The 12287-nt window shown below is 35.5% G+C and overlaps 1 protein-coding gene across 1 annotated transcript in view; it reads right to left on the bottom strand.

The window, feature by feature from the left end:
• Nucleotides 1-11654, bottom strand: part of CFAP20DC (CFAP20 domain containing) — a 78885-nt gene extending 67231 nt beyond the window's left edge. Inside the window, exons 1-4 of the mRNA XM_009648330.1 lie at nt 11634-11654; nt 9403-9492; nt 8827-8920; nt 6976-7048 (exon numbers count right to left, since the gene is read on the bottom strand). Coding sequence (XP_009646625.1) covers nt 6976-7048; nt 8827-8920; nt 9403-9492; nt 11634-11654 — 278 coding nt within the window. The remainder of the gene's footprint in view (nt 1-6975; nt 7049-8826; nt 8921-9402; nt 9493-11633) is intronic.
• Nucleotides 11655-12287: the final 633 nt, after the last annotated feature.

The raw sequence follows: 12287 nt of genomic DNA, 5'->3' as shown, positions 1-12287 counted from the left end.
TTCTGATGAATTTCAAGAAGTAAAAAAACCAAAATCAAACTAGATTTAAAATACAAAGTCATAACTTTAAATTACAGACTGTAAATCCTGCACATGGGGAGGAATAATCCCATGCACCAGTACAGTCTGAAGGCTGACTGTCTGGAAAGCAGCTTTGTACAAAATGACCTGAGGGTCCTGGTGGACAAGTTGACCATGAGCCAACAAAGCACTTTTGCTACAAAGGTGGCCCTAATGCCACCCAGGATGCTCTTGAAGAGCACTGCCAGCAGCTCTGGTAAGACCACAGCCAGAGTGCTGGGTCCAGTGCTAAGCTCCGTGATACAACTGAGACATGGGCATACTGCTGTGAGTCTAGCACAGGATAACGAAGATTATTATGAAACTAGAGCATCTGAGCTAGGAGCAGAGGTTGAGGGACCTGGGATTATTTAGCCTTTAGAAGGTTCAAGAGGGGGATCTCTCTAATGTGTATAAATACCCAGCAGGAAGGAGTAAAGACGACTGACCCAGACTCTCCTCAGCAGTATCTAAAGAACAGATAAGAGGCAATGTGCACAAATTGAAATACAAGAGATTTTGTTTGAACATATGAAAAAAGTTTTTACTGTGAGGGTGACTAAACACTAGAACAGGTTGCCCAGAGAGACCGTGCAGTATCCATACTTGCAGAGATTCAAACCCCAATGGGACAGAGTCCAAGGCAAGCTGATCTAGCTGAGTCTGCTTTGAACAGATGGGTTGGAATAGACCATCTCTGGAGGTCATTCCCAACCTCAGCTATGATCTGATTCTCTAAATGGTTGCACTACTTCCTTATATTTTTCCTTTCAGCATGATTGTGAGAAAAATGGAGGGGGGGGGGAAATCTTACTATCTTCATGAAACTTCAAATAGTGGGCAAAAGCAACTGCGAGGATAATTCCACTGATTAATGAAAATCACACCAGGTATGAAGCCAAATAACTAATTTGATTAAAACAAAAAATACCCAGAATTTATTCAAATGGTCCTGAAGAGGAATAAGTACCAAAAGCCTTCAGGTGAGTTTATCTTTCTTGCCAAAGTAGGATAAATTTTGTACATCTACTTACCACCTGAACAGTTTTTATTCTTTGGTACCACTGTCAAATTTCACTGCTACCTTCTTCCAAGTTGTCACCCAGAATGAAGCAGTACTGTGATGGGAATTGATCTCCACTCAGGATATTTTACTAGGATCTGGATGAGGTCTTTCCTTCCATCATAACACAGTTCTTTATCCATCATAACACAGTTCTTTATCCAAACTATTTCTACCAAAGCTCACTTCTGTAACAAGTATAGAGTAATATTAAATTTGGGTTTTAAAAAGTTTTTCCTTGGATCTTAAATATAATAATATTTTATTTCTACCCTACAATAGGCCAGAAAATTAAAGATAAAACTCAATTGATTATAGATTTGCAAAGAATACAAACAGATAACCTCTCTGTGACAGAAAGAAAAAAAGATCTTAAGAGTTTTGGATTGTGCTTGTAATCACTCCTAATACCATTTCTTCTCAAGTAACAGGATTAGAAATAGATGACAAAATCCTGCAAAGTGACAATGAAACAGAAAACATTTGGATATCTACTGAACTATTTGTGCAGATGTGATCATCTAATTGCTCTCCCTATTCATAATTGGATATACTAAATTAAAAGTGTTCTCTGTCCACGTTTCAGATGAAATGGCTATCAAGTGCAAGGAAAGATGTTAACCTACTAAAATAACATCAAGTGAGTTCTCTGCCACAAGGCCTGACAAATAACTTACTGAAAAAGTCAGAGTATTTATAGTGCACACTACATAATTTTAAAATAAGAAATGATCTGTTAAAAGTTAAAACCTTACTACCACATGTTTTTCAAGAGCAAGCACCAGCCTTTCACCCTCACTTCCTGTGATAACGATTTTTAACTGAAACATAAATAAGGTTATAAAGCAGTACAGCTCTGAAAATGATAACTGACTACAATACATATCATAAGGTTAGTCTCTTTACCAGAAAAATAATTCTTTATTAATATAAATACTACTAGAATGTTGTGTGCTCCTCTCAGAATACAAGTTCTGATGCCTTCTGAAGCTGGTGAAGGCTAGTGGCAAGCAGAGCTAATCTGACTGTGAGCAGTGGGATACTAACTGAACAAACCTGTTGATAAGCACTTTGCCAGCTGAGCCTTAAAAGGGTTGAAACATTATGAATAAAGTGACATAGTTAGCATTAAAGTAAATTAGCAACCATGCTGTGATCCTCAGCACATTCATGCTAGCAATATAGTCCATAAGGTAATGAATAGTTCTAGGAAATGGCAACAAAGCAGAATCCCACAGCACGTTAATATCGGGCACAAAGTTCCGGGCTACAAAAGCAGGACTCTGAGAAGCAACTATCACTGACTGTGTGTATTTTTGCTGTGAAAGTTTTCACGTCACAGACATGACGGGATCTTATATGAGATCTCAAGCCTCCCTAACTTCACAAAGTATGCCACGTGATTTACAGCTGTTTACCATCCAAAGATTTAAACAAGCAGTTTGAAGCACCATGAAGTTGGCCATCATTGAGATAGACAGCGTGACTTAACAGCTGCAGCAATGGATCAGTAAGTACCACACCCAGTTCTGCCACTAATCTTGCTGGATCGCCTTACATAGTAACAACAAAATGTGTTCACGCTAATACCTTCTGTCCTGTCTGGATGCCCAAATGCAAAACTGGTAATCTCCTCTTTCATCAAAAACACTATCTTCTTAAACTGGCCTCTATTCAGTGATAGGATAATACATCAAATATTAAATCTGTACTATCAGCACACACTAGCCTGCATATCAATGAAAGTGTACTTGATCAACTGGCAGATTTTTAAATCTACTATAATTCCTATTTTTATCACTTCATATATATAAAAGTATCATACAATGAGTTAGTTAACTCCATATAATAGACTTCCAAAATAAATTGATAAATATTACCCCCATAACTTGTATGAGAGAACAGGGGGAAAAAAGGCCAAGCAACTTACAGGGACTAATAAGACCATGTAATATTTCATTACATAAGCAGAAATAGAGCTTCTGATCCTTGTTCATACCTCAGACCATTCTACCTCTTTTTTTGGAGGCTGTTGTAGAATTTGAAGGTCTATTCTCTCACATCAACAGCTCTACTCATTTTCTGTAAATCTTACTATAACATTATGTACTAATTTCATGTGATACCCAAGATCAAAAATAAACCTATCAGAAATAAAGTATAATAATGACTGGCATTGCAGTATTTAAGAAGGATGAATGTTCATGTGTTTGACAACACGCCAAGCACCTGTACATGTCCATATATTGCAAATTAAACCAAAAATGCCAACACAAACTAGATGCTTTTCTTTTACACACAAATATTTTTTTCAAACATTGAATTATTTTTGCTTTTTCAGAAAGGTAGCAAAATCCGTAATACTGAAGATTTAACAACTGGCTACTACATTCACAACATAGGACTATATTCAGCATTACTAACAGCTTTGCTATTAGTTGCTTCAAAAAGGGTGCATAAATTACATGGTATCTACCTTAGTTGCAATTTTATTATGCTTCAAACTTTTCATCCACAATCAATCTTACACATTTTTTTAGGCAGATCAATATATTATTATTAATGTGGTGATACTCATCTAATCATACCACCTAACAAAGTACCTAAATTCTACTTAAATTTCTTCCAAAGAAAAGGCAAAACAGCTAATTTAAACACTTGTTTGCATATTCAGTATTTATGACAGGAATCCCACATGACTGGTTGATAGCAGCTAGTTAGAGGGCTTAGCTCAGCTGATGCCAGCAGCGATGGATGGCCTTGAAATTCTTGTTTGCTGATCAGATCAATCACTGAATAGAATGAAAAAGAGAGGATGAGGCCCAAACTAAATTCATATTTCCATCTCCATGCAGAATGGGAGAGAAAGAAATGTACCATAAAATATCATGTGCAGCTAATGCAAAACTTGCCAAAGTGTTTTTTACATAAAGTAAATTTGATGGCTTGGTATACTATCAATCTTTACTTGAAGCTACTTAAAGACTCACTAGTAGGCAGTCAGATTATGTAAGAAACCATCTTCAAACATTAAACTCCAGGAAGCACCAGCACAATCAATATTCTGTCCACAAACAAGCAAGAGATGCCTTTCAAAATGTCTGAAGTGAACTGAATGACAGTCACCTGAAGCAAGAAGGACTTATCTTCATTATTTACTTATTATTATTTATCATGAGTCTGCTAGGATAAAATACACTGGCTGTTTTGCAAGTCTTGAAAGAGTTTATAGGTACAGCAATAAATTAATTGATTTCTAATACAAAACTTAGTACTAAATTTATTTTTAAATAACTTTTATTAACTTCTGCATCCAGTTACACTAAGTGGGAAACAAATCAGATTGTACTTTTTGGGTATATACACCCTTAAGTAGGTCCACTTTGAATGCATTGATCAACTTATGTAACTGAATTAAACATCTATTATTTTGTAAAAAGTATATGGAAATGTATTAAGCGAGAATACTTCATGCACATAGGCACTGAAATCACTGCACATAATAAAAGGAGAGAGAATTAGGACTTGTGTCAGGCTCTCTGATAATACTAATTTAGAATCAGGAAAGTTGATGAAAGAAAGAAGTGAAAAACCAACAGTTATACTATATTTAAATATAGTAAATTTATATAGTGACTATATAGTGTTTGTTTAGTAATACAAATTTATACAGTAATATAAAGTGTATGTTTACATAAACTATATATACATAAAATACATGTATTTAAATGTATAGAAGTACATAAGCATATTATGGAAGTAAATATATTGTTAGAAGAGGGACATAGTAATGGTGGGAATAGGAAGTAGTAAAAAAGATGAAGAAAACGAGGTCTAGATATGAACTGGAAAGAGAAATGGCAAAGAAAAGTGGGAAAGGTAGTAGAAAATGAGAGCACTCTCAGTTATCAAAAAAAAGCAAGTGATGAAAAAATGAGTAAAGAAAAGTGGAGATGAGGTTCTTGTTAAGAGGTATAGATGGGTGGCAAGTACCCAAAAGAACCTAACTCAATATGACACTGTAGAAAAACTGAATTCCTGTACATGTCAAAGTCTCTGCTATCTGTCTACAGAACATCTATGAGAAGCTAATCTATGTACTTGGTTTCTGTTTACTGCATGACATATCCTGGGGTTTTTTTGTCCCTTTTGTTATAAACTTTTACAAGTAATGCAGCAATTAAAACTGTAGGAGCAGAAAGCGTAACCAGAACTATACTCAGGAAATTCAAAGAACAGAAAAGTCAGTGTGATTTGACACATAAAGAAGCTCTTTGTGTTGCAGGGAAAAAAAAAGGTAGCTTTAAAGCTACGCTTATGTTAGAGATACCTTAATATCTAAGCAAAACAAAATTCAAAATAAGGTAAGAAAAAAAACTACCTCGAAAGGAAAGCATAACAGAAAACATATAAAGGCTGTGGTAGGAAGAAAAATTAAAGAGAAAGGGCAGTTGCTTAAAAACCTGCAGCTTTCCTGCCAGCAGTTTCTCACTTTAAATTAGTAAAATGTTAGTATTTTCTACACTAAGATCTTGACACATACAGTCAAAGCTGTCTTTAAAACAAGTACTTTGAGCCCAGTGTTTTCTCCCAAATTTCCATGCTCCATGGAGAAGCAAAAATATTCTCCGGTAAAGACTTGTACTAAGTAAGTTATTTTATCCTTTGAAGATAGTCTCAGTGTTCAGATTCTAAAATCATATTAATGATTAATGTATATTACCAACATGATGTAGGTTATAAATGCCCACTAACTCACAAACCACAGAGACTAAAATACCTGCATGTATTGTTATAAAGCCACTGAAGAATTTTAATAAATTTGACTCAGTTCACACTAGCATATCCTTTGTTAAAATAAAACTATTCCAAGATGAGTCTACTTACATGAAAGCATGGAAGTTCACAGAATTACCCAGCAATATAAAATAGCACACCATCCTAATTTCATTAAATAGATTATTCACATTATAATGAACACTGTTTCTCTACTACAGTATAGCTGGAATGGTATTTTCTCAGCATTTCTTTTATCCTCTTTGACTTAAACCTACAAGAAACCCGACTTAAACCTTTCCCCTTACTTACTTAGCTGACACCTGTGGGTACAGATGAATGCCAAGTTACAGAAAGAAAGAAAACATTCTGCGTTCACTTTACTCAGTTTAATTGCATATCATTTGATGCATCTTTTCTTGCAGGGTTTCTAATGGCATAATGTCTTTTGTTAATCCAAATCTTAGGTGTTCTACTGACTACAAAGCTGAGTGGGTTGTGCCAGTTATAAACAGCTGGTGCCACTAGGTAGGAAGTGTTGTCCAAAGACTGACAACTGCCCAAGTTTAAAACTTTATTAAATCATTCCATGTCAAACTAATGAAAAACACCTGTTTCAGTTGTACCTCTCTTTCCTTACAGTAGGGACATAATTATACCAACTGAGCACTCCATTTGTTGTTCTTGCTTTTTACTATTTGTTTGGTTGGTTTTTTTCTCCCCCAATTATTGGAATACATATTTCTTTTTGCCCTGGACCAAAGGGCCCTAGAATAATTATTTATAAACCTTATGAGGAGACCCTCACGAACCAGTATTTTCATATGTTTGATAAATTCATGTCTTGTTTCTTCAGATTTTTCACCATCTTCATTCACAATTTCTAGAGTTTGTTCTGTCTTCAAAGGAATGTCAGTATTTAAAACGTCCAAGAAACAATGATCTCATTAGCTTAATTCCTTCTTATTGACTTGATAAGTCATGACACTTTAATGCAGAATCTGCCACCACAATTAACGTCAAGTGAATGCCTGATTGCAGCCATTAAGTATTCAAGGAAATTTTATGCATCTTACAGTAACTCAGTGGAGAAGTCTCGTCCCAATGGCACAAAAATCTGAAGTGTCAGAAATCGCTGGATCAGTCCCACTAGAAACAAGAAAAAATTAAATACATGTGCTATGTGCATGCAGATGCACATTTCACCATCAAGCATTTCAATTTTGTACCAAACAGCTATACTCCTGCAACACTATTTCCCAAGGCTCACACAACATATGAACACGAGAAACACCTGAAGAAAACCAATTCAAACTGCAATAAAAGTGTTGTTTTAAAAGTCCCATCTGTGGTTTCAGTGGAATTCTCATGAAAATAAAGGGAACTTTTTTTGTTTACAATTCTACATTGTGTTCCAAGAGCATGTAGACACCAAATACCCCATAGGAATTAGAAAATAAAGTAGTACTTTCCTATCAAGATTATCTTATAGTCATATGAAACCTGCAGTCATGTTTGTGACCATGTACACCTTATTAAACAACTTCAAAAAACCCTTGGGTAAAAATGCAATCCAAATCATGACAACAATGCTCAGTGGAGGCTTCTGATTTTTTGAACAATAGCAAGAGAGCTTAACTGAGGGAAAAAACACAAGAAACCTTTCAGGATTCAGGTAGCTCCCTATCAGGGGAAAGAGACAGTACTAAGCTGTCCGAATTGAACCGTATGTTGTTTTCTTAGTTATTCCATCAGGGAGGGTACGGGCTGCTCTTCATGGACTTAACAAGACTCAACAACATTAGCTCCTCTTCTAAAGAATGCCAATTCAGAACTTATTTGTGGGTCAAATGACACTTTAAAATTTCAAATTGTATTTGTATGTGTGTCTTATTTTGGAAGAGTATTCAGAGATTACAGTACAACTTATATACTTGACATAAATGAAATACTTGAGGTACACACACCTGAAGAGAAGAAACAAGACGACAGAATGGAAATTTAACTGTAGTATTGCAGCACTAGCTAAAGTAAATTTAAAACCAAGTTGTTCTTAGCAGTGATAATCTACAACACTAATTCTCAATCCTCATTTTAGGCTATAATAGTTTATTGTAACATTAGTGATAAACAAAGTTTAATTTCTCAGAAAGATGCATTAGACCAATATTTATTATACTGAAGATAATAGTAAATTTCTTTTACAAAAGTCATATTAATCTTCAAGACCTTAGTGCACGACCAGACTATAGAATTTATTTTTTGTGTTGGTTTGGAAAAACTAATTTGTAATTATATATTATATAATTTGCTTTTATAATTATAATTTGTAATTATATAATTCCTGTTTCATCATCATCTAAAATCTTCATCTCAATTTTTCCTCAAAAGTGCTTAATTCTAAACCAGCTTGATTCATTATTATAAACCTTATAAGGTACAATACCCTGCAGTGGAGTTTAAGGCATAAATTATGATGATTGCTGTATGCCCTGAGAAACACAGACTGCTTTGATTCTGGTTTATTCTGGTGCAAGTAATAGATAACCTGGGGAAACACTCCATACTAACCATCAAACACTGATTACATTCTGTAATGCCAATAGAATTACTGACTGGTAAATGCTGAAGGGAGTCAGAAGGTATTTGCCAGACATCAGTCTGTAGCAGGATCAGGTACAGAAGTGAACCTAGCCGCACTAAGACAACACGCATCAACAAGGATCGCCCCTACAGCACTTACTTTAATATGGCATTTCTATACCTTTTACTTATTTGTAACTGACATGCTAAAAAGTTAATGAAAAACCACTTTGCTAATGCTGAATTATGCCCAAAGTAAGGGAGAATAATGCAAGTTTTACATTCCAATATGACTGAATTAATAAATCGGAACAACATCAGACATTTAATTCTTTGATACTTACAAGTTTGTCTAGTTTCCTTTGGTAGCTGCATTTTGTTGATTTGACTGCTTCCTTCAAGTACAAAAACAAAGCCTTTTACTTCTTTATCATATTCCTACAAAAAGGAACAACAAACAAACATAAGCATCCTGACACAATTCTCCTCACAACCAACCATGCTACTAACAGGTAAAGCTACTTTTTTTTGAATCGCAGATGGCACTGCAAGTATGACAGTAATTCAGATATGATGGTAATAGTATAATCCATAGAAATATGTGCTTTACTTGCATGTTTTATGAACAAATAATGCTGACAAAAGGACTCATGATCCAATAGGCCCAAATCAATCCATTAGTTATTAGAATAGTGACATTACTTCCTAAATATTTAAACTATAAAATTATGCTGCAACCAACCTATGAGCAAGCAGGCACAAAGAACTAATTTAAGTAGTCATTTAGTCTGTCATAAAGACAGAACTGCAAGTGACAACTTGACTGTCAGGTCAAAGCCCTCATTACCTTCCAATTTTAAGCTTCATTCACATTTTTCTGGTTTATACTCTAGGTTTTATAAGTCTCTTTAAAAACTTACTTTCCATATAGCTGATGGATTGCCAAAAATCTTCCATTTTGCTCCTGGGTTCTTGCCTTGAGCACTGAATATTTCCACAAATGGGCCACCCTATGGTAAAATGGTTTAAGGATACATCATCCTACCAAACGTTCAGCACTGAATCATCAATGGTCAAGATGAGTACATAAGAACAATCCCTCCTCACATCATGCTTTTACCACAGTCCATATTACTGATCAATCAGACAGCAGAATACTAAGAACAGCTTCTAGACTACTATAATATAGCATCCATAGGTCAATATTTGGCTTTTCTAGAGGATAGAACTTAAAATTGAAGGAATACCATAGAATACTTTAATTTATAATGTCATTCTCTAAGAAGCGCAAAGTTATTGCAAAAATTCAAAAACCATGCAAGAGATTAGTAGTTTATATTTGGATATGGCTTATTTCTACCAAATGAAGTGAGTTTTAAAACATACTGCTAAGAAAATAAAGCTGTTGCAGAGCGCATGTTTTGTCTGATTTCCTATAGAAACAAAGCTTACACAATCTGTCTATATATGTGAATAAGTTTGGCTCTGTCTACATATGTGAGTATGTCAAAGACATTTCCCAGCAACTTTTCTACTAGTTACCAAATTCCAGCCTGATTTGACCAAACACGCTGGGAAACTCAAAAATTTACTATCTTTTCTGGGCTGACTTAAGTGGCTTCATAGCAGATCTGATCCTACCAGTATCACCAAAAAAAGGTAAGGGCTGGAAAGATTATGAATGCTCCTGGCCAGGTGAAAACATCTTATGGAGAGCATGTGCCCTATTGGACATCAAAGAATCTAACCCTATGCTCTTGGGAAGGTAGGCTTTATCACCTCTGCTTCAGGAATTCTTTGCTTCAGTATTTTTCCCATTTGAGGTCACATTTTTTGTGACATCTGATGTACTCAGCCAATAGTTTGATAAGCATTTTTTCAACAGCATGGTTGACCTAATCAATCATTACAACTCTGCTGCTCCCTTCTCATTGCTAGTTGCCTGCACTCCCCAATTCTCTTTATGCTCAGCTGCCCAAGCAATTGTACACAAGTCAGAATGAGCAAGAGGGTCTAGCAGTCTTGCCAGCACCCCAGTGACTAGACTTACTAAGTTCTAAGAAGATTCAAGATGGCATTCCGTGAACTCCACTTCTGAAATATTTCTTTAATTTTTTTATCCAATATAAATTTTAAAATATAGCATACTATCAATTTGAAAGTTATCTGACATCTTTAGGGACTACAGAATCAAGCTCTCGGAAAGTTAAAAAAAGATTCTTAACTGCCAAGTTGTATGTGCTTGTAGCAAATCTTAAGAAACAAGTAGCTTTTTCTCCCATATTTACAAATATTTCTTGTTAATACTGCAGCCCTTGAGCAGGCCCTGATTTGAGGTTAAGCTAACTGAACACAACACGGAAAACTACCGGACATGACAGGAGAAAACACTGAACAAACACTGATGCAAGAAGCTGACAAAAGGTATTTAGTGCTGTGGAGGATGCCTGGATCTCATGAGTGGCCAAGGGGGAGTTAAGCAAGAGACTGTCAAACTCCACAGCAATTGGAGGGGAGTATGGGGCTTCTTTTGGGGAGCACAATCCTGCAAAGCCAACAGCATCTAGGCAACAGTATCCAAAATACCATATAAAGCTGAGATAGCCTAGGTAACAGCATCAGATACCAATTTCGGGTACAGATGTAGCATACTGGGACCAGTGGGGAAAAAGTAATTAGAGGCTCTCTCAGGAGGGGACTGGTACAGAGAAAGGAAGGCAAAGTGTGGTGAAAAGGAAGGCCGGGAAACAGTAAAAGGGATAATAAGGTTTGTGAATGATGCAACTAGCATTGTCACAACCCTGTGCTGGACGAAGAGAAAAAGAACAACACCCGTTTTCTGACTATACCTTAAGGGTTGGGCCTGCTTCCATCACTGGGTGGGAGCAGATGGTGTGCCTTCCCTGGCCCACATGGGAAGGCATCCCAGACAAAAAGCCATTGGTAATACCATGTTGGTGTCCATTCTAGACCTGACAGCATCAGCAGCTACCCACTATTTCATAACATTTCTATAATAATACTGAATAATGAAACATTCCAAAACATTTCTGTATCTGGACTTTTTGCCCCCCAGAATAAACCATTTTAACTGAGTTCTCTCAGAGGTGAAATGAAAAGAGGGTAAAAAATAAAACTATTTCTGTTTTACCTGATACTGATTTTTGAACATTTTCCAGCTTTCACTGGCAAAAAATAATTTCAGCTTCTCAGTCGGCAAAGACACTTACAGACTATGCTGAAAAAAACAAAAAAACTTTATATAGAATTTGACATGAAAAATATAATGAAATTTATATTGACATTAAATATAAAACCCAAACCATATTTTAAAAATATGAACACTATTATGAAATACTTTTGATGAGTAAAGAATGTATATCAACTGTATCACAGTGCTACCACAAAGGAATTAAGATCAAAAAAAATATTAATATTTATGCTGTCTTGGAAAAGATTCTCCTTATGTATCAAGTACTCAGGGCTGCCTTTCCTTATATTCCAAGTAAAACTAGTTATTTAATGTTGGCCCTTATTTTTAACAATGAAGGCTTTGTCATGCTTTAGAAGTGCTTGAAATCATCTTTAATACACTTTTTTAAATTATTCTTTGTTATTGAGTGCCCACTGGAAAACATTAGACTCCATTACAGAGGAACTTAACATTTAGTATAGAAAAAGAGAAACATATGGAACAGCTACAATAGAAACCACTCCATCTAGAGATATTTGGCAGAGACTTCTGAGACAAATTATCCTCTTTCACATTCAGCATTCTTCTTTGAGGATCATTACTCTAAGACTC

This window comes from Egretta garzetta, unplaced genomic scaffold (assembly GCF_000687185.1).
Source record: "Egretta garzetta isolate BGI_Z169 unplaced genomic scaffold, ASM68718v1 scaffold91, whole genome shotgun sequence".
Taxonomy (NCBI): Eukaryota; Metazoa; Chordata; class Aves; order Pelecaniformes; family Ardeidae; genus Egretta; species Egretta garzetta.
Note: the sequence above shows the minus strand (reverse complement) of the source record. Positions and strands in the feature narration are given on the sequence as shown.